Source organism: Somniosus microcephalus, chromosome 4 (assembly GCF_052327205.1).
Source record: "Somniosus microcephalus isolate GS21.2 chromosome 4, FLI_Smic_1.0, whole genome shotgun sequence".
NCBI classification, from domain to species: Eukaryota; Metazoa; Chordata; class Chondrichthyes; order Squaliformes; family Somniosidae; genus Somniosus; species Somniosus microcephalus.
The window spans coordinates 98,782,171-98,804,478 of NC_140990.1; the positions used below are offsets into that span (position 1 = coordinate 98,782,171).

The following is a 22,308-nucleotide window of genomic DNA, read 5'->3' on the forward strand; positions in this document are numbered from 1 at the left end:
CGAGGTCGAAGATCAGCCACGATCTTATTCAATGGTGGAGCAGGCTCGAGGGGCCAAATGGCCTAACTCCTGCTCTTATCTTCTAATTCTGTGGTATTCTGTGCTGAGAACTTTCCTGGGTTAATTAGAGTTAAAGACAGTCTCCGGTGGGTATCCTACTGGTAAGTATATAGACGTACTTTCTGTCCATATTCATCAAACCAATAAATTGATTTAATCTCTGGCGTACGAACCTATATATTTTTGGATTCATTCATGGGATGTGGGCGTCACTGGGAAGGCCAGCATTTATTGCCCGTCCCTAGTTGTCCCTTGAGAAGGTGGTGGTGAGCCGCCTTCTTGAACCGCTGCAGTCCGTGTGCTGTAGGTATTCCCACAGTGCTGTTAGGGAGGGAGTTCCCGGATTGGAATTCTCTACCACAGAGGGCTATGGAGGCTCTGTCGTTGAGCATACTCAAGACAGAGATTGATAGATTTTTTGGATATTAAGCGAATCAAGGGATATGGGGATCGTGCAGGAAAGTGGAGTTGAGGTCGAAGATCAGCCATGACCTTATTGAATGGCGGAGCAGGCTCGAGGGGCTGTCTAGCCTAAGTCCTGCTCCTATTTCTTATGCTATGTCTGCAACAAGTCACCAACTCATTCCCACCTTCGAGACATCAAGGACTGGACACACGGTACAATTAAAACAAACCTACCAGGTGGAGAGTGGTGAGTCAGCAGCTGTGTGAGTGAGGTGGTGTCTGGGCTAAGGTTTTGACCTGTGAAAATTCTGGCGGATACCCGAACGAGATCTTTTACGTTCACCTGTTGGGCTGACACCTCTGGTGAAGGATGGCACTCCCTCAGTATCACATTGGGGGTAGCAGTTATGCTGTAGCTATACAAAGCCCTGGTTAGACCATACCTGGAGTACTCTGAGCAGTTCTGGGCACACCTTAGGATATACTGGCCTTGGAGGGAGCGCAGCATAGATTTACCAGAATGATATCTGGACTCCAAGGGTTAAGTGACGAGGAGAGATTACACAAACTAGGGGGTTGTATTCCCTGGAATTTAGAAGGTTAAGGGGAGATTTGATTGAAGATTTCAGGATATTAAGGGGAACAGATAGGGTAGAGAGAGAGAGAAACTATTTCCGCTGGTTGGGAATTCTAGGACGAGGGGGCATAGTCTAAAAATTAGAGCCAGACCTTTCAGGAGTGAAATGAGGAAACACTTCTACACACAAAGGGTGGTAGAAGGTTGAAACTCTCTTCCGCAAACGGCAATTGATGCGAGATCAATTGTTAATTTTAAATCGGAGATTGATAGCTTTCTGTTAACCAAAGGTATTAAGGGAACCGGGGCCCAAGGTGGGTATATGGAGTTAGGTCGCAGACCAGCCAGGATCTCATTGAATGGCGGAACAGGTTCGAGGGGCTGAATGGCCTCCTCCTGTTCCTATTGGAATGACCGTGTAAATTATAAAGAAACAATCTGCATCTCAATTAGCCTCTTTCGCCACCTCAGGGCATCCTCAAAGCGCTTTACAGCCAATGATGGCTTTTGGAGTGCAGTCACTGTTGTGATGTAGGAAATGTTGCAGCCAATTTGGCCACAGCAAGATCCCACAAACAACAATGTGATAATGACCAGATCATCTGTTTTTAGGTGTTGAGGGATAAATATTGGCCCCAGCTCCTCTTCCAATAGCGGCCGTGGGATCTTTTACATCCACCCGAGAGGGGAGACGGGGCCCTCGGTTTAACGTCTCATCCGAAAGACGGCACCTCCGACAGTGCTGTGGGAGTACAGCACTCCCTTAGTACTGTGGGAGTACAGCACTCCCTCAGCACTGGCACCGGGAGTGTCAGCCTGGAATATGGGCTCGAACCTCTGGAGTGGGGCTCAAGCCCACAACCGCCTGATTCAGAGGCGAGGGGCGTGCTTGTTCGCCTCTGTGCTCTGCCTTTTGAATCTTTGAAAAAGCCCAAAGAAACGTTACCAGTCCACCACCCATTTCCCTCCTGCACCGATACCGAGAGGACAGCGAATCTCTGGCGCAAGAAATCAAGGACTCCACACGCTGTGTGCTTAAAACAAAGCTGATTTATTTGACCTATATCCAGAATATTAAACTCCGGGCCAGTAACGGTGGGGGGAGGGGGGGTCGCCAACATCAGCAGAAAGCAAACCCCCAACTGCCCGCCGGAATGAACGTGGTTCAGTCCTGGATGTGGTTCACGGCAGCGATGACGGCAGAATCCAAGACGTGGACCTGCTGGTGCCTCAGCAGGTAGGATGAGCGGGTGAAGCCCTTCCCGCACACGGAGCAGGTGAACGGCCGCTCGCCGGTGTGGACTCGCTGGTGGGCCAGGAGGTGGGCTGACATCCGAAAGCTCTTGCCGCAGCGGGAGCAGGCGAAGGGCCGCTCCCCGGTGTGGATGCGCTGGTGGGACAGCAGGTTGGAGGACTGGGTGAACCCTTTGCCGCACAGCGGGCAGACGAACGGCCGCTCGCCAGTGTGGATGAGCTGGTGGGTCAGCAGGTGGGAGGACATCCGGAAGCCCTTGCCGCAGACCCCGCAGCGGAACGGCCGCTCGTCGGTGTGGATCTGTCCGTGCTTCTTCAGCTCCTCGGTGCTCTTGAAGCTCTTGCCGCAGAGCGGGCAGGCATAGGGCCGCTCGTCGGTGTGGACCCGCTGGTGGGTCAGCAGGTTGGAGGACTGGGTGAACCCTTTGCCGCACAGCGGGCAGACGAAGGGCCGCTCGCCCGTGTGGACCCGCTGGTGGGTCAGCAGGTGGGAGGGCTTGGTGAAGCCCTTGCCGCAGACCGAGCAGATGAAGAGCCACTCGCCGGTGTGGACCCGCTGGTGGGTCAGCAGGCTGGACGACTCGGTGAAGCCCTTGCCGCAGGCCGAGCAGACGAAGGGCCTCTCCCCGGTGTGGATGCGCCGGTGGATCTCCAGCTTGGACGGGTAGCTGAAGCCCTTGCCGCAGTCCCCGCACTTGTAGGGCTGCTCCCGGCGCGGTGGCGGCAGTGCCACCGACACCGCCCGGCCCAGGGCCAGCCTGCGCGGACACGGCTTCTTCAGGCCGGGCAGCCGGTCGGTGGGCCGGCAGCCTCTCCCTTGGGCCGGGGCGCCCGGGCGCTTCTCCAGCCACGCTGCTGGCTCAAGTCCCTCCTCGCACGCAAACACGTCTCCGTCCACGCTCGACGGCCGATAACACTCGGGGGCCGAGGAAGCGAGGGGTTCCGTCGCGTCTTGGCACGACGTTTCGCTCAGGCTTCCCGTCTGCAAATCGTCCATTTTTAATATCCTGCATCGGGAGTTTACAAAAGTCATCACCGTAAGTACAGGAAAGACATTTCAAGCTTCTGTGCAAAATTCAAGCCCCCCTCTTATAGAGTCATAGAGTCATAGAGTTATACAGCACAGAAAGAGGCCCTTCGGCCCATCGTGGGCCATGGAGCTCCGCAGGAACAGCCTCGCTCCATCCTCAAGTATTGAAATCCAAATCCATCAAACTGCTATTTCTTCCACCCCCCCACCCCACTCTCCTCTCTAATTTCGCTAGCCCGTGCTTAGGAACAGGAGGAGGCCATTCAACAACAACTTGTATTTATATAGCGCCTTCAACGTCGTAAAACGTCCCAAGGTGCTGCACAGGTGTATTTTAAGGCAAAAAATTTGACACCGATCCACATAAGGATAAATTAAGGCAGGTGACCAAAAGCTTGGTCAAAGAGGTAAGTTTTAAGGAGCGTCTTAAAGGAGGAAAGAGAGGTAGCGAGGCGGAGAGGTTTAGGGAGGGAATTCCAGAGCTTAGGGCCGAGGCAACAAAAGGCACGGCCGCTGATGGTGGAGCGATTATAATCAGGGATGCTCAAGAGGGCAGAATTAGAGGAGCGCAGATATCTCGGGGGGTTGTGGGGCTGGAGGAGGTTACAGAGATAGGGAGGGGGTGAGGCCATGGAGGGATTTGAAAACAAGGATGAGAATTTTGAAATCGAGGCATTGCTTAACCGGGAGCCAATGTAGGTCAGCGAGCACAGGGGAGATGGGCGAACGGGGCTTGGTGCGAGTTAGGACACGGGGCAGCCGAGTTTTGGATGACCTCAAGTTTACGTAGGGTAGAAAGTGGGAGGCCGGCCAGGAGTGCGTTGAGCCCCTCGAGCCTGTTCCGCCCTTCAATGAGACCGCGGCTGATCTGCGGACCTAACTCCATATACCCGCCTTTGGCCCATATCCCTTAATACCGTTGGTTAACAGAAAGCTATCGATCTCCGACCCCCATGCTGGGGTCTGTTTCCACAATCGGCAACCGCCCGATCTCCCGATTGCTTGAGCTTCGCTCGCGAGCCAAACAGTGAGCACCGACAGGCTGTCTAACCGTTGGGAGATATCAGAGCTGAACCCCACTCAGTCCATCGCCTGATGGTCCGCGCATGCCCTGTCCGGCAGGGGTCACCTCACCGCCTCGCAAGGGTAAAAACACCCCGTCTCCCCTCAGACTGCCCCCCAACTGGTCTCTGTATTTCTACTATTGGGTTCAATAGCTGGAAAAACCGCCCGCTAACCACAACCACACTAGCCAGAATGCCCTATGCTGAAGAGGCCGCTCTAGCCGATGCCTTAGTATGGCCGCTCAGACCGTGCATGCACTTACATACGAATCAGGAGCAGGAGTCGGCCACTCGAGCCTACTCCACCATTCAATAAGATCATGGCTGATCTGATTACTCCACATTCCCGCCTACCCCCGATAACCTTTCACCCCCTTGCTTACCAAGAATCTATCTACCTCTGCCTTAAAAATATTCAAAGACTCTGCTTCCACCGCCCTCTGAGGAAGAGAGTTCCAAAAACTCACGACCCTCTGTGAGAATTTTTTTTCATCTGTCTTAAATGGGCGACCCCTTATTTTTAAACAGTGACCCCTAGTTCTAGATTCTCCCACAAGAGGAAACATCCTCTCCACATCCACCCTGTCCAGACCCCTCAGGATCTTGTATGTTTCAATCAACTCACCTCTTACTCTTCTAAACTCCAGCGGATACAAGCCTGGCCTGTCCAACCTTTCCTCATAAGACAACCCGCCCATTCCAGGTATTAGTCTAGTAAACCATGTGTTCCATGTTTATAGGGAGTGTGAGAGGTGGCAGCCCCTCTTCCACTATTTGAAGGGGCTGCTCCTTGATTTCTGGCTGCATTTCAGTCCCACGCTTCTGATCTTTGGTCACCCGGTGCGGAGGAGAACGGGCAGGTTGGGTGACCTCCTGGTAGGACTGCTCCTGGGCCTGGCCAAAGTGGCCATTAACTGGTCCAGGCAGTGGGCGGTGAAGGGGGTCATTCGGCCCGATTCCTGCCTCTCTTCCGCGGCCACGTTCGTGCCCGGGTGGCCCTGAAGATGGAGCACGCGGTGTCCGCCGTCACGCCCGAGGCCTTCCGCGACCGGTGTGCGCCTGGAGTGCATCACCACCCCCCGGCAACCGAATCTTAATTTAATTTGTTCAGTTTCATTTAATGTATTTTTTTGTTGTTACAGCTTTTTTTTGTTGATTGATTGCAGCAAAAGAGCAGACTGGGTGCGCGTCGGAAGCCGTGCTCCCTTGAAATTGGCTGCATGGCCGCCGGTGGGGGCTCTCCTGATCGGTGCATGGCCGCCGGCGGGGGCTCTCCTGTTCGGTGCGCAGCCGCGCAACTTTGGGCAACGTTTTGGTTGTAAGCTGACAAACGCTCACGAAGATTGCGGATCCCCATTGGGGGGGGGGGTCTGAGGCTGTGGGCGGCGTTTTTTGTGAAGCCCGAGGTGCCCCTCACACACCGGTGCAGCGGCGACAGGAGTAAACCTGGGATAAAGGAGTGAGAAGAGTGGCGGCGGCAGCAGCGCTATAAAGAGAGAGACAGCGCTAACAGCAGCAGAGAGGAGGGGCGGCGGCGCTATAGAGAGAGAGACAGCGCTAACAGCAGCAGAGAGGAGGGGCGGCGGTGCTATAGAGAGACAGCGCTAACAGCAGCAGAGAGGAGGGGCGGCGCTATAAAGAGAGAGACAGCGCGAACAGCAGCAGAGAGGAGGGGCGGCGCTATAAAGAGAGGGACAGCGCTAACAGCAGCAGAGAGGAGGGGCGGCGGCGCTATAAAGAGAGAGACAGCGCCAACAGCAGCAGAGAGGAGGGGCGGCGCGATAAAGAGAGAGACAGCGCTAACAGCAGCAGAGAGGAGGGGCAGCGCTATAGAGAGAGAGACAGCGCTAACAGCAGCAGAGAGGAGGGGCGGCGCTATAAAGAGAGAGACAGCGCTAACAGCAGCAGAGAGGAGGGGCGGCGCGCTATAAAGAGAGAGACAGCGCTAACAGCAGCAGTGAGGAGGGGGGGCACTATAAAGAGAGGGACAGCGCTAACAGCAGCAGAGAGGAGGGGGGGCACTATAAAGAGAGGGAAAGCGCTAACAGCAGCAGAGAGGAGAGGCGGCGCTATAAAGAGAGAGACAGCGCTAACAGCAGCAGAGAGGAGGGGCGGCGCGCTATAAAGAGAGAGACAGCGCTAACAGCAGCAGTGAGGAGGGGGGCACTATAAAGAGAGGGACAGCGCTAACAGCAGCAGAGTGGAGGGGGGGCGCTATAAAGAGAGGGACAGCGCTAACAGCAGCAGAGAGGAGGGGGGGCACTATAAAGAGAGGGAAAGCGCTAACAGCAGCAGAGAGGAGGGGCGGCGCTATAAAGAGAGAGACAGCGCTAACAGCAGCAGAGAGGAGGGGCGGCGCGCTATAAAGAGAGAGACAGCGCTAACAGCAGCAGTGAGGAGGGGGGGCACTATAAAGAGAGGGACAGCGCTAACAGCAGCAGAGTGGAGGGGGGGCGCTATAAAGAGAGGGACAGCGCTAACAGCAGCAGAGAGGAGGGGGGGCACTATAAAGAGAGGGACAGTGCGAACAGCAGCAGAGAGGAGGGGCGGCGCTATAAAGAGAGAGACAGCGCGAACAGCAGCAGAGAGGAGGGGGGGCACTATAAAGAGAGGGACAGTGCGAACAGCAGCAGAGTGGAGGGGGGGCGCTATAAAGAGAGGGACAGCGCTAACAGCAGCAGAGAGGAGGGGCGGCGCTATAAAGAGAGAGACAGCGCGAACAGCAGCAGAGAGGAGGGGCGGCGCTATAAAGAGAGAGACAGCGCGAACAGCAGCAGAGAGGAGGGGCGGCGCTATAAAGAGAGAGCGCTAATAGCAGCAGAGAGGAGGGGCGGCGTTATAAAGAGAGACAGCGCTAACAGCAGCAGAGAGGAGGGGCGGCGGCGCTATAAAGAGAGAGACAGCGCTAACAGCAGCAGAGAGGAGGGGCGGCGGCGCTATCGAGAGAGAGACAGCACTAACAGCAGCAGAGAGGAGGGGCGGCGCTATAAAGAGAGAGACAGCGCTAACAGCAGCAGAGAGGAGGGGCGGCGCTATGAAGAGAGAGACAGCGCTAACAGCAGCAGTGAGGAGGGGCGGCGCTATAAAGAGAGAGACAGCGCTAACAGCAGCAGAGAGGAGGGGCGGCGCTATAAAGAGAGAGACAGCGCTAACAGCAGCAGAGAGGAGGGGCGGCGCTATAAAGAGAGAGACAGCGCTAACAGCAGCAGAGAGGAGGGGCGGCGCTATAAAGAGAGAGACAGCGCTAACAGCAGCAGAGAGGAGGGGGCGGCGGTATAAAGAGAGAGACAGCGCGAACAGCAGCAGAGAGGGGGGGCGGCGCTATAAAGAGAGGGACAGCTCTAACAGCAGCAGGGGGGGCGGCGCTATAAAGAGAGAGGCAGCGCTAACAGCAGCAGAGAGGAGGGGCAGCGCAATAAAGAGAGAGACAGCGCTAACAGCAGCAGAGAGGAGGGGCGGCACTATAAAGAGAGAGACAGCGCGAACAGCAGCAGAGAGGAGGGGCGGCGGCGCTATAAAGAGAGAGACAGCGCTAATAGCAGCAGAGAGGAGGGGCGGCGCTATAAAGAGAGAGACAGCGCTAATAGCAGCAGAGAGGAGGGGCGGCGGCGCTATAAAGAGAGAGACAGCGCTAACAGCAGCAGAGAGGAGGGGCGGCGGCGCTATAGAGAGAGAGACAGCGCTAACAGCAGCAGAGAGGAGGGGCGGCGCTATAAAGAGAGAGACAGCGCTAACAGCAGCAGAGAGAAGGGGCGGCGCTATAAAGAGAGAGACAGCGCTAAGAGCAGCAGAGAGGAGGGGCGGCGGTATAAAGAGAGAGACAGCGCCAACAGCAGCAGAGAGGAGGGGCGGCGCTATAAAGAGAGGGACAGCGCTAACAGCAGCAGAGAGGAGGGGCGGCGCTATAAAGAGAGAGACAGCACTAACTGCAGCAGAGAGGAGGGGCGGCGCTATAAAGAGAGAGACAGCGCTAACAGCAGCAGCAGAGAGGAGCGGCGCTAACAGCAGCAGAGAGGAGGGGCGGTGCTATAAAGAGAGAGACAGCGCTAACAGCAGCAGAGAGGAGGGGCGGTGCTATAAAGAGAGAGACAGCGCTAACAGCAGCAGAGAGGAGGGGCAGCGTTATAAAGAGAGAGACAGCGCTAACAACAGAGGAGGGGCGGCGTTATAAAGAGAGAGACAGCGCTAACAGCAGCAGAGAGGAGGGGCGGCGCGATAAAGAGAGAGACAGCGCGAACAGCAGCAGAGAGGAGGGGCGGCGCTATAAAGAGAGAGACAGCGCGAACAGCAGCAGAGAGGAGGGGCGGCGCTATAAAGAGAGGGACAGCGCTAACAGCAGCAGAGAGGAGGGGCGGCGCTATAAAGAGAGAGACAGCACTAACTGCAGCAGAGAGGAGGGGCGGCGCTATAAAGAGAGAGACAGCGCTAACAGCAGCAGCAGAGAGGAGCGGCGCTAACAGCAGCAGAGAGGAGGGGCGGTGCTATAAAGAGAGAGACAGCGCTAACAGCAGCAGCAGAGAGGAGCGGCGCTAACAGCAGCAGAGAGGAGGGGCGGTGCTATAAAGAGAGAGACAGCTCTAACAGCAGCAGGGGGGGCGGCGCTATAAAGAGAGAGACAGCGCTAATATCAGCAGAGAGGAGGGGCGGCGCTATAAAGAGAGAGACAGCGCTAATAGCAGCAGAGAGGAGGGGCGGCGGCGCTATAAAGAGAGAGACAGCGCTAACAGCAGCAGAGAGGAGGGGCGGCGCTATAAAGAGAGAGACAGCGCTAATAGCAGCAGAGAGGAGGGGCGGCGCTATAAAGAGAGAGACAGCGCTAATAGCAGCAGAGAGGAGGGGCGGCGGCGCTATAAAGAGAGAGACAGCGCTAACAGCAGCAGAGAGGAGGGGCGGCGGCGCTATAGAGAGAGAGACAGCGCTAACTGCAGCAGAGAGGAGGGGCGGCGGCGCTATAGAGAGACAGCGCTAACTGCAGCAGAGAGGAGGGGCGGCGCTATAAAGAGAGAGACAGCGCTAACAGCAGCAGCAGAGAGGAGCGGCGCTAACAGCAGCAGAGAGGAGGGGCGGTGCTATAAAGAGAGAGACAGCGCTAACAGCAGCAGAGAGGAGGGGCAGCGTTATAAAGAGAGAGACAGCGCTAACAGCAGAGGAGTGGCGGCGTTATAAAGAGAGAGACAGCGCTAACAGCAGCAGCAGAGAGGAGCGGCGCTAACAGCAGCAGAGAGGAGGGGCGGTGCTATAAAGAGAGAGACAGCGCTAACAGCAGAGGGGGCGGCGCTATAAAGAGAGAGACAGCGCTAACAGCAGCAGAGAGGAGGGGCAGCGTTATAAAGAGAGAGACAGCGCTAACAGCAGAGGAGGGGCGGCGCTATAAAGAGAGAGACAGCGCTAACAGCAGCAGTGAGGAGGGGCGGCGCTATAAAGAGAGAGACAGTGCTAACAGCAGCAGAGAGGAGGGGGCGGCGGTATAAAGAGAGAGACAGCGCGAACAGCAGCAGAGAGGAGGGGCGGCGCTATAAAGAGAGGGACAGCTCTAACAGCAGCAGGGGGGGCGGCGCTATAAAGAGAGAGGCAGCGCTAACAGCAGCAGAGAGGAGGGGCGGCGCAATAAAGAGAGAGACAGCGCTAACAGCAGCAGAGAGGAGGGGCGGCGCTATAAAGAGAGAGACAGCGCGAACAGCAGCAGAGAGGAGGGGCGGCGGCGCTATAGAGAGAGAGACAGCGCTAACAGCAGCAGAGAGGAGGGGCGGCGCTATAAAGAGAGAGACAGCGCTAACAGCAGCAGAGAGGGGGGGCGGCGCTATAAAGAGAGAGACAGCGCTAATAGCAGCAGAGAGGAGGGGCGGCGCTATAAAGAGAGAGACAGCGCTAATAGCAGCAGAGAGGAGGGGCGGCGGCGCTATAAAGAGAGAGACAGCGCTAACAGCAGCAGAGAGGAGGGGCGGCGGCGCTATAGAGAGAGAGACAGCGCTAACAGCAGCAGAGAGGAGGGGCGGCGCTATAAAGAGAGAGACAGCGCTAACAGCAGCAGAGAGAAGGGGCGGCGCTATAAAGAGAGAGACAGCGCTAAGAGCAGCAGAGAGGGGGCGGCGGTATAAAGAGAGAGACAGCGCTAACAGCAGCAGAGAGGAGGGGTGGCGCTATAAAGAGAGAGACAGCGCCAACAGCAGCAGAGAGGAGGGGCGGCGCTATAAAGAGAGGGACAGCGCTAACAGCAGCAGAGAGGAGGGGCGGCGCTATAAAGAGAGAGACAGCGCTAACTGCAGCAGAGAGGAGGGGCGGCGCTATAAAGAGAGAGACAGCGCTAACAGCAGCAGCAGAGAGGAGCGGTGCTAACAGCAGCAGAGAGGAGGGGCGGTGCTATAAAGAGAGAGACAGCGCTAACAGCAGCAGAGAGGAGGGGCGGTGCTATAAAGAGAGAGACAGCGCTAACAGCAGCAGAGAGGAGGGGCGGCGCTATAAAGAGAGAGACAGCGCTAACAGCAGCAGAGAGGAGGGGCAGCGTTATAAAGAGAGAGACAGCGCTAACAGCTGCAGAGAGGGGAGGGGCGGCGCTATAAAGAGAGGGGCAGCGCTAACAGCAGCAGAGAGGAGGGGCGGCACTATAAAGAGAGGGGCAGTGCTAACAGCAGCAGAGAGAGGCGGTGCTATAAAGAGAGGGGCAGCGCTAACAGCAGCAGAGAGGAGGGGTGGCGGCGCTATAAAGAGAGGGGCAACGCTAACAGCAGCAGAGAGGAGGGGCGACGGCACTATAAAGAGAGGGGCAGCGCTAACAGCAGCAGAGAGGAGGGGCGGCGGCACTATAAAGAGAGGGGCAACACTAACAGCAGCAGAGAGGGGCGGCGCTATAAAGAGAGAGGCAGCGCTAACAGCAGCAGAGAGGGGCGGCGCTATAAAGAGAGAGACAGCGCTAACAGCAGCAGAGAGGAGGGGCGGCGCTATAAAGAGAGAGACAGCGCTAACAGCAGCAGAGAGGAGGGGCAGCGTTATAAAGAGAGAGACAGCGCTAACAGCAGAGGAGGGGCGGCGCTATAAAGAGAGAGACAGCGCTAACAGCAGCAGAGAGGAGGGGCAGCGTTATAAAGAGAGAGACAGCGCTAACAGCAGAGGAGGGGTGGCGTTATAAAGAGAGAGACAGTGCTAACAGCAGCAGAGAGGAAGGGCGGCGGCGCTATACAGAGAGAGACAGCGCTAATAGCTGCAGAGAGGGGAGGGGCGGCGCTATAAAGAGAGGGGCAGCGCTAACAGCAGCAGAGAGGAGGGGCGGCGGCGCTATAAAGAGAGGGGCCATATACACTACATCAAAGGCACTACCCTCATCGACCCTCGTTACCACCTCAAAAAATTCAATCAAGTTTGTCAGACACGAACTTCCCTTAACAAATCCGTGCTGACTGTCCTTGATTAATCCGTGTCTTTCTAAATGAAGATTTATCCTGTCCTTCAGAATTCTTTCCAATAATTTACCCACCACCGAGATTAGGCTGACTGGCCTGTAATTACTCGGTCTATCCTTGTCTCCCTTTTTAAACAAGGGTACCACATTAGCAGTCCTCCAGTACCACATCTGTAGCCAGAGAGGATTGGAAAATGATGGTCAGGGCCTCTGCTATTTCCTCTTTTGCTTTGCTTAACAGCCTGGGATATATTTCATCTGGGCCTGGGGATTTATCCACTTTTAAAGCTGTTAAACCCCTTAATACTTCCTCTCTCACTATGTTTATTTAATCTAATATTTCACAATCCTCTTCCCGGATAGCAATGTCTGCTTCGCCCCTCTCCTTTGTGAAAACAGACGCAAAGTATTCATTAAGAACCCTACCAACGTCACCCCGCTCCACACACAGGTTACCCTCATGATCTCTAATAGGCTTTCTTCAGTAATCAAAAAGGCAAATTGAATGTTGGCCTTTATTTCAAGGGGGTTGGAGTATAAAAGCAGGGAAGTCCTGCTACAACTGTACAGGGTATTGGTGAGACCACACCTGGAGTACTGTGTACAGTTTTGGTCTCCTTATTTAAGGAAGGATATACTTGCATTGGAGGCAGTTCAGAGACGATTCACTCGGTTGACTCCAGAGATGAGGGGGTCGACTTATGAGGAAAGGTTGAGCAGGTTGGGCCTATACTCATTGGAGTTTAGAAGAATGAGAGGTGATCTTATTGAAACATATAAGATACTGAGGGGGCTCGACAAGGTAGATGCAGAGAGGATGTTTCCCCTTGTGGGGAAATCTCGAACTCGGGGGCACAGCTTCAGGATAAAGGGTCGCCCTTTTAGAACTGAGATGAGGAATTTCTTCTCTGAGGGTCATAAATCTGTGGAATTCTCTGCCCCAGAGAGCCATGGAGGCTGGGTCATTAAATACATCTAAGGTGGAGGTAGACAGATTTTTGCAAGATAAGGGAGTGAAGGGTTATGGTGAGCGAGCGGGGAAGTGGCTTTGAGCCCAAGATCAGCCATGATCTTATTGAATGGCGGAGCAGGCTCGAGGGGCCAAGTGGCTTATTCTTGCTCCTACCTCTTATGTTCTTATGTAACAGGGCCTGTATTCTCGAGCGTTTAGAAGAATGAGAGGTGATCTCATTGAAACATACAAAATTCTTACAGGACTTGACAGGGTAGATGCAGGGAGGGTGTTTCCCCTGGCTGGGGAGTCTAGAACCAGGGGTCACAGTCTCAGGATAAGGGATCGGCCATTTAGGACTGAGATGAGGAGAAATTTCTTCACTCAGAGGGTGGTGAATCTTTGGAATTCTCTACCCCAGAGGGCTGTGGAGGCTCAGTCGTTGAGTATATTCAAGAGAGAGATCGATAGATTTTTGGATATTAAGAGAATCAAGGGATATGGGGATAGTGCAGGAAAGGGGAGATGGGGTAGAAGATCAGCTATGATCTTATTGCAGGCTCAAGGGGTAGAGTTGCCTACTCCTGCTCCTATTTCCAATGTTCTTATGTACCTTCCCCCTATCTCTGTAATCTCCTCCAGCCCCACACAACCCTCCGAGATATCTGCGCTCCTCCAATTCTGGCCTCTTGTGCATCCCCGATTTTAATCTCTCCACCTTTGGCGGCCGTGCCTTCAGCTGCCAAGACCCTAAGCTCCCTAAACCTCTCCGCCTCTCATTCCTACTTTAAGCCGCTCCTTAAAACCTTCCTCTTTACCAAGCTTTTGAAAGAAAGACTGGCATTTATATAGCGCCTTTCGCGACCACCAGACGTCTCAAAGTGCTTTACAGCCAATGAAGTACTTTTGGAGTGTAGTCACTGTTGCAATGTGGGAAACGTGGCAGCCAATTTGCAGACAGCAAGCTCCCACAAACAGCAATGTGATCATGACCAGATAATATGTTTTAGTGATGTTGACTGAGGGATAAATATTGGCCAGGACACCGGGGATAACTTCCCTGCTCATTTTCGAAATAGTGCCACGGGATCTTTTACGTCCACCTGAGAGAGCAGACGGGGCCTCGGTTTAACGTCTCATCCAAAAGATGGCACCTGCTGGCCAATATTTATCCCTCAATCAACATAAAAAGACAGATTATCTAGTCATTATTAGGTTGCTGTTTGTGAGAGCTTGCTGTGCGCAATTTGGCTGTTGTGTTGCCCACATTACAACAGTGACTCCATTTCAAAAAAAAGTGCTTCATTGACTGTAAAGCGCCTTGAGACGTCCGGTGGTCGTGAAAGGCGCCATATAAATGCAATTCTTTCCCCGACAGTGCGGCGCTCCCTCAGCATTGCACTAGTGTCAGCCTAGATTTTTGTGCTCCAGTCTCTGGAGAGGGACTCAAACCCACAACCTTCTGACTCAAAGGCGAGGGTGCTGCCCGCCGAGCCAGGGCTGACACAAGTCACCTATCCGAACATTTCCGCAGGCAGCTCGGTGTCAAATTTGTGGCTGGTGTGAAGCGCCTTGGGACGCTTTCACTACATTAAAGGGATGTTATAGAAAAATGCAAGTTGTTGTTGTTGCTGCTCTCTGGCACTGCGCATGCACGGGGTGGGGGGTGAACCCCAGAGCCGCCCGCCGGGTAACTGTGCGCCTGCGCTCTGGGCTCCCCCCGCTGCCGGAGATAGGGCATATTCCGGCGCGCGGGAATGCTGGGTAGGAAGCGCCGCCAATAAAGGGTTGAAAACCAAGAAGCCCAGCCCTGACTCGGCACACTGGTATCAGCAGCCCTGGAAAGCGATGCAACCGCGGCAGGGTGGAATTTTTTTTTTCGGGGGGTGGTGCTGTAAGGAGGGAGGAGGACCGCGTTTGAAGGCAGAGGGTCGGGCAACACCGAGCAAATAAAAGCAACCAGAGGCCGCAGGGGGGATGAAGAGGCCAACGCAGAGACACAGCGCGCAGGCGCAGCCCCAGCCCACCTTTCTTCTCCCCCCCCCCCCCAATCTTCCGCCGTCAGCTTTATATAATTTTTTTAATGAAAAGATTAATTCCGATTATTTGCAATAATGTGCATTGATTTATTTGTGCAATTCTATTTCCCGGCAACAGTTCCGGCCCCTTAATTCTAAAGAGCTGAAGTTCTTGCATTAACCCGACATGATGTCAGTCACCTCCTCCCCCGGGGGTCCAGCCGTGATTGACATGAGCCGCGGGCCAATGAGGAGCGCAGCCGCTGGAGCTCCAGCCAATGGCGGGGCTGGAAGGGGCAGGAGCGGCGAAGGAAGCAGCTCCAAGTCTCCCTCATTGTCTGCAGGGGATTTGGGGGAGGGGATTCTTTACTTTCATTTATTTTATTTTTAGACTGACTGCACAGCCAAAGTCCTCGGGGTGCATTGGCACCGTTGCAGATTGTGGGCAGGCCTCAACGGGAGACGATTTCATTCCAGTAATAAAATTGCAACCAAATACGGTTTTTAGACTGAATGCACAGCCAAGGTCCTCGGGGTGCATTTGCACCGTGCAGAATCTGGGAAGGCCTAACGGGATTCATCATTCCAATAATTAAAATTGCAACCAAATAAAACACAAGATGTCTTACTCACAAAAGGTCGTTTTCTTCAACACAAAAAAATTAATCAATTCTTTAAAAATCGTTTGCAAAATATTTATATATTTTTTTTAAATCTGTAAAAGACAAAAAGGAGGGGGGAAAAAACACACTCTCGACCCTTTGCCCAGACCGAACCTGCTCCTCCAACGCTTCAAACAAAGAGATAACTGCAGGGTCCGGATCCACCCGAGTGGCTGGCGGAGGTCCCGCCTCCTCCCCACTCGCGATTGGCTCCAGCTCCCGCAGCTTCCTCCCGCTTCCCATTGGACCAGAGCTCACGTCAATCGTGACGGCGCAGGCTGCATTGATCATTAGATGGGCATTACATTAGATGAAAATTTAAACCAGTCTGTAGTGCATGTACCTTTAAGAGAGAACTACTTTTACAGCTCCTGTATACTGTAGTGGCAGTGACCACACCTGTATATAAGCCTTGAGCATGCCTCTGTACCCCCAGTCTTGAGACTACCCTACTCCAGTAAACACCTGTTGATTGTTAAGTTACAGCCTCCGTGTAGTTATTTGAAAACATCATATTCTCAGAATCACGGATCTAACAGTGGCGACGAGTGTCGATTCGAATCTACCTGCAACTCTGCATTTCCCTTCAAGGATTCGCTCCGGGGTGGCGGTGGAAGAAAGTCGAGGCCAGAAGCACGGGCGTCGACCACAAGCAACTGCCCAGTCGTCCGGCAGAGAGTGAACATCGCAGGGGAGGCTGTTGAGAGCCGGGCTTGGTTCCCCAGCCACGACGATCCAGCAACAGACTGACAACAGGTACAGCGCAGACCCTTCCTGGACAGCGGCGGCTGGAGCCGACCGACGGCAGAGAAAAAGCCGAGCAGCGTCGACGGGGAAGAGAGAGGGTGAAGCGCACAGGGCGCAGCCGGGAGTTGAAAACCGAGCGGCGTCGAGGAAAAAGAAAAACAGAGAGAGAGAGAGGGTAAAGCAGCAGCCGGGTTCAGGACCGAGCGGCGGAAACGGGAAAGGCGCATAGGGGAAGGCGCAGAGCACAGCCAGGGCTCAAGGGCTGAACAGCTTCTGCGGGGAAAAGAAGGGAGAGCGCGGGAGACACCATTGAGCCGCGGAGAAGAAGGGAGAGCACGGGAGACGCCATTTTTAGAAGCCGCAGCAGAGAAGAAGGGCGAGCGCGGGAAGAAAGGAAAGCACGGGAGACGCCATTTTGTGCCAGCGGAGAAGAAGGGAGAGTGCGGCAGACGCCATTTTTTGACAGTTAAATCACACCCAGGGATGCCGAAGAGTGGCAGTATCTCTGCGTTCGACAATGAAGTTGAAGATTAGGCGACATATGTGGAACGCATTGAGGTGTACTGCAGGGCGAATGAAGTGCCAGATGCTAGGAAAGCACTGGTTTTGTTAAATTCCATGGGTGCAAAAACTTATGGCTTACTGCGAAACCTAATAACCCCAGAGAAGCCCGTGGATAAGAATTTCGGAAGCATAGTAGAAATCCTACAGGACCACTTAAACCCCACACCGCTGCTGATAGCAGAAAGATTTAAGTTCCACAAACGGAACCAGCATGAAGACGAAAGTAATGATGAGTACTTAACGGAACTGCGCAAGCTATCGAAACACTGCCAGTTTGGAGTGGGACTAGCAGATACGTTAAGGGACAAGTTTGTGTGTGGGCTTCAAAGTGAAGGAACCCAGAAACGGCTTCTATCAGAAAAGGATCTTACGCTGGACAAGGCTTTCAGCATAGCAGTATCACACGAAGCAGCCGCAAGGGGCGCTGCAGAGATACAACGGAGACCACAAGAATATGGCACCAATGAAATGTCATATGGAACAGGGAAGTGTTATCGCTGCGGCAGAACAACACACGACCAGAAGGATTGTTGGATCAAGGACCAAGTGTGCAGACAGTGTGGAAAAGCAGGGCACATAGCAAGAGTCTGCAGGTCAGGGAAGAAAACCAACAGCAAGAAATCTCCACAGGAGAAGTACAAAAAGGTACATAAGGTGATGGACAGTAGTTCAGACGAACAGAAAAGTGATACAGACTCCGGAAGCAAGGAGCTGGGTTGTCTGAAACTACATAAGGTAACCAAAATGGAGGATCACCAGACTATCTGGGTCACACTCAAGATAGACGGAGTCCAAGTGAAAATGGAATTGGACACAAGATCAGCCCTAACAGTCATAAACCAAAGGGACTACAAGCGGCTATTTTCACACATACCCTTGAAAGCTACAGAGATTGTCTTGAAGACGTACACGGGGCAAAAAGTCTACCCCAAAGGAAAAATAAGGGTGAAAGTGATATACAAAGGCCAGGAAATACCTAAAATGGACCTATATGTATTGCCAGATGGAGGACCACCACTACTAGGACGTGAATGGATCCGGAAGATACAATTAGATTGACATTCCATACAGGCACTGAAGGTTGAGGCCAAAAAGGATGACGACGTCACACCTGGACGACTGTCAAAAATGCTAACTGACGCAAAAGAAGTGTTCCAGGAGGGACTCGGAACACTAAAAGGCATAACAGCGACGATTAAAATAGAGGAAAATGCAAGCCCAAAGTTTCTTAAGGCCAGACCAGTGCCTTATGCGATCAGACCAGCCGTCGAAGCAGAGCTGGAAGGGTTGGAACGTTCAGGAGTACTGTCCAAAGTAGACTGGAGCGAGTGGGCTACACCCATCATTCCTGTAATGAAGAGGTCGTTGAGTAATACGCCTGGGGAACCAAAGAAGGTCCGCATCTGTGGGGATTTTAAGGTGACAGTGAACCCAGTCCTTCACACGGTACAATATCCGCTTCCATGAATTAAGGATATTTTTGCCTCGCTATCTGGAGGTAAACGCTTCACCAAAATTGATCTAGCCCAGGCGTACTTGCAAATGGAGGTAGAAGAAGCCTCGAAACAATACCTCACGATCAACACTCATAAAGGTCTCTACCAATACAACCGGCTGGTGTTCGGGGTAGCATCGGCTCCGGCTATTTGGCAAAGGGCGATGGATCAAGTCCTGCAAGGGATTCCAGGGACCCAGTGTTATTTGGACGACATCCCGGTCACGGGCGAAAATGACAGTGATCACCTCGCCAACCTGGAGAAGGTGCTCACTAGATTAAAGGAATATGGGCTACGAGCTAATCGCCACAAATGCGAGTTTTTCCAGAAGCAGATCTCGTATTGTGGCCACGTTATCGATGAAGAGGGGTTACATAAGTCCCCTGAAAAGATTGAGGCAGTAGTCAAGGCTCCAGCACCGGAAAATGTGTCACAACTGAGGTCGTTCCTTGGGCTGGTAAACTACTACCATAAGTTCTTGCCAAATTTGTCTACGGTATTACACCCACTGAACACCCTACTGCAAACAGGGGTACCATGGAAGTGGAATGACGAACATAAACGAGCTTTCCAGAAGTGCAAAGAATTGATCACATCAAAAGAGGTGTTGGCCCATTTCAACCCAGCACTACCAATTCGTTTGGCATGTGATGCATCACCCTACGGTATTGGAGCGGTGCTGTCGCACAAATTCCCAGACGGGTTGGAGAGGCCAGGAGCCTTTGCGTCTTGGTCACTAACCTCAGCCGAGCGCAACTACGCCCAGATTGACAGGGAGGCCCTCAGCCTAGTATGGGGAGTAAAAAAATTCAACCACTATCTGCATGGGCAGAAGTTCACCTTGCTGACTGACCACCAACCACTTGTCTCCATCTTTAATCCAAAGAAGGGCGTTCCGGTGATGACTGCACAACGGTTACAAAGATGGTCCCTTTTTCTAGGGGCGAACCAATATGAAATAGATAGAATATAAAGGCACGAAACAGCATGGAAACGCTGATGGGCTATCACGCTTGCCACTGCCTACTGTGGAGGAAGCACCAGCAGTGGACCCTATCGAGATATTTTATTCGTCCATAATTGAACGATTGCCAGTAACTAACACGGATATAGAGAAGGAGACCCGCAATGATCCGACACTGTCTCGGGTATATGATTTGACGGTGAGGGGATGGCCAACACATGGCGACTCACTGTTGCCAGCATTTTCATCCAGAAGAGAACAGCTGTCAGTATGCCAGGGGACAGTGATGTGTGGATCCTGAGTGGTAATTCCACCCAAGTTAAGGGAGAGAGTGCTAAATGAGCTTCATGAAGGTCATCTGGGAGGGGTGAAAATGAAAAGCCTTGCTGGGGCTTATGTGTGGTGGCCGGGGATCGATCAACAAATCGAGGACCTAACCAAGAGCTGCTCAGGATGCCAGAAGGTCCAAAATGCACCACCACATGCCCCTCTACACCCATGGGAGTGGCTCTCCTCTCCATGGCAACGGGTGCATATTGATTTTGCTGGTCCATTCATGGACTCAATGTTCTTAATAGCAGTGGATGCTCACTCGAAATGGCCTGAGGTGATAAAAATGTCCTCAACCACTACAGAGAAAACGATTGCAGTCCTACGGACCATATTTGCCAGGAACGGCTTGCCAGAGCAGATTTGCTCTGATAATGGACCACAGTTTGTGTACGAAGAGTTTCGGAAATTTATGTAAAGGAATGGGGTAAGGCATTACACATCCACCCCGTATCATCCAGCCACAAAAGGATTGGCTGAGAGGTTTGTACAAACCTTTAAAAAGGCGATAAAGGCCATGTGCGACGATGAAATTCCACTACAGCATAAGGTGGACAATTTCCTATTAGCCTACAGAAATGCGACACATGCAGTTACCAACCAGACCCCGGCCATGATGTTCTTTAACCGAAGGTTGAGATCTCGTCTGGATTTGCTGAGACCAAATGTGCGAAGAAATGTTGAGGATAAACAATTCCAGCAGATAGAAACATAGAAGATAGGAGCAGGAGTCGGCCATTCGAGCCTGCTCCGCCATTCAACGAGATCATGGCTGATCATCCAAACCCTAGCACCCGGTCCCTACACCGACAGCCATCCCACCCAAGCCCTATCCCCGTAACCCCGCATATTTAATCCCCCCTAACACTAAGGGCCAATTTTTTATCATGGCCAATCAACCTAACCCGCACATCTTTGGACTGTGGGAGGAAACCGGAGCACCCGGAGGAAACCCACGCAAACACGGGGAGAATGTGCAAACTCCACACAGACAGTCACCCGAGGCCGGATTTGAACCCGGGTCCCTGGCGCTGTGAGGCAACAGTGCTAACCACTATGCCACCGTGCATCAATGAGAAGCCGACAAGGAGCTTCAATGTAGGACAACCAGTCTTGGCTCGTGACTACCGAACAGAGAAATGGCAACCCGGAATGATATGCACAAGGCAGGGGCCATTAATGTACACAGTGGATGTCGGGGAGAACATTGTGAGACGCCACGTCGATCAGTTCTTAGCGTCACAGGAACGAGTCAACCCCATGTCTCGAGTACCTGGGGATGAACCCGACATACCGGTAGCATCTACCTCAGAACCAGTAGCAGTGGAAACTGATGAACTAACTGACGAAAAGCGGCCAGAATCGCCTCCGCACCAAGAACAAGAACCTCAGGAAAGGCGCTATACAGAAAGGATCAGGAAGCCGCCCCAAAGACTGAATCTATAAATGGACTATTTTTGTTTAATGTGCATGTTAAAGTGTGAATTGTTATTTGAATATTATGGGTACTGTTAATCTAAAAGGGGAGGAATTGTAGTGTATGTACCTTTAAGAGAGAACTACTTTTACAGCTCCTGTATACTGTAGTACCGGCAGTGACCACACCTGTATATAAGCCTTGAGCATGCCTCTGTACCCCCAGTCTTGAGACTACCCTACTCCAGTAAACACCTGTTGATTGTTAAGTTACAGCCTCCGTGTAGTTATTTGAAAACATCATACTCTCAGAATCACGGATCTAACACAGTCCCTTATCCTTCACACCAGCATAGGAACAGGAGGAGGCCATTCAGCCCTTGCAACCTTATCCTGCATTCAATTAGATCATGGCTGCTCTGTATCTTAACTCCATCTACCCGCCTTGGTTCCATAACCCTTAAAGGCCTTGTCGTGCAAAAAAATCTAGCAATCTCAGTCTTGAAATTTTCAATTGGTCCTCTCCAGCCTCAACATCTTTTTGGGGGAGAGAATTCCAGATTTGCACTACCCTCTATGTGAAGAAGTGCTTCCTGATATTATGAGTCAGAAGGTTGTGGGTTCAAGTCCCACTCCATAGAATCATAAAAATTTACAGCATGGAAGGAGGTCATCTTGTCCGCGCCGGCCGACAAAGAGCTAATCACCCTAAGCCCACTTTCCAGCACTTGGTCCGTAGCCTTGTAGGTTACGGCACTTCAAGTGCATATCCAAGTACTTTTTAAATGTGATGAGGGTCTCTGTCTTTACCACCCTTTCAGGCAGTGAGTTCCAGACCCCCACCACCCTCTGGGTGAAAACATTTCTCCTCAAATCCCCTCTAAACCTCCAACCAATTACTTTAAATCTATGCCCCCTGGAATTGACCCTTCTGCTAGGGGAAGTTGGTCCTTCCTATCCACTCTATCTAGGTCCCTCGTAACTTTGTACACTTCAATTAGGTCCCCCCCTCAGCCTCCTCTGTTCCAAAGAAAACAACCCCCAGCCTAACCAATCTTTCCTCATAGCTAAAATTCCCCAGCCCAGGTGCAGTGGGGAAAGAGTTAAACTGACATCGCTGGCAGTTTCACTGAATGGTGTAATAAAGACAATAATCTAATAGACCTTTTGCAGTAGTAAGCTTTTTCTAAGTTGATAACATAGTCAGATGTGGAAACCATAAGAGGCCTAAGAGGATGTAAGTTCTGTTCTGGCAGGAAAGTAAAACAATGAGTTGGAAGTAAAAGAGACCTAGAGAGGCAGGAAAGAAGGACAATGAGTCAGAAGTACAATGTTGATGAGACCCCATTTGGCATAAACAAAGGTCATAGGTG

At 52.7% G+C, this 22,308-nt stretch overlaps 1 protein-coding gene across 2 annotated transcripts in view; it reads right to left on the minus strand.

The window, feature by feature from the left end:
* Window positions 1-2,072: 2,072 nt before the first annotated feature.
* The window catches only part of LOC147119570 (uncharacterized), an 87,726-nt gene continuing 67,490 nt past the window's right edge, over window positions 2,073-22,308 (minus strand). Inside the window, exon 3 of one of the 2 annotated variants that reach the window (XM_085985134.1) lies at window positions 2,073-3,303. In XM_085985134.1, coding sequence (XP_085841260.1) covers window positions 2,208-3,303 — 1,096 coding nt within the window. In that variant the 3' untranslated portion in view covers window positions 2,073-2,207. The remainder of the gene's footprint in view (window positions 3,304-22,308) is intronic. The other variant, XM_085985136.1, reaches the window with a different exon arrangement.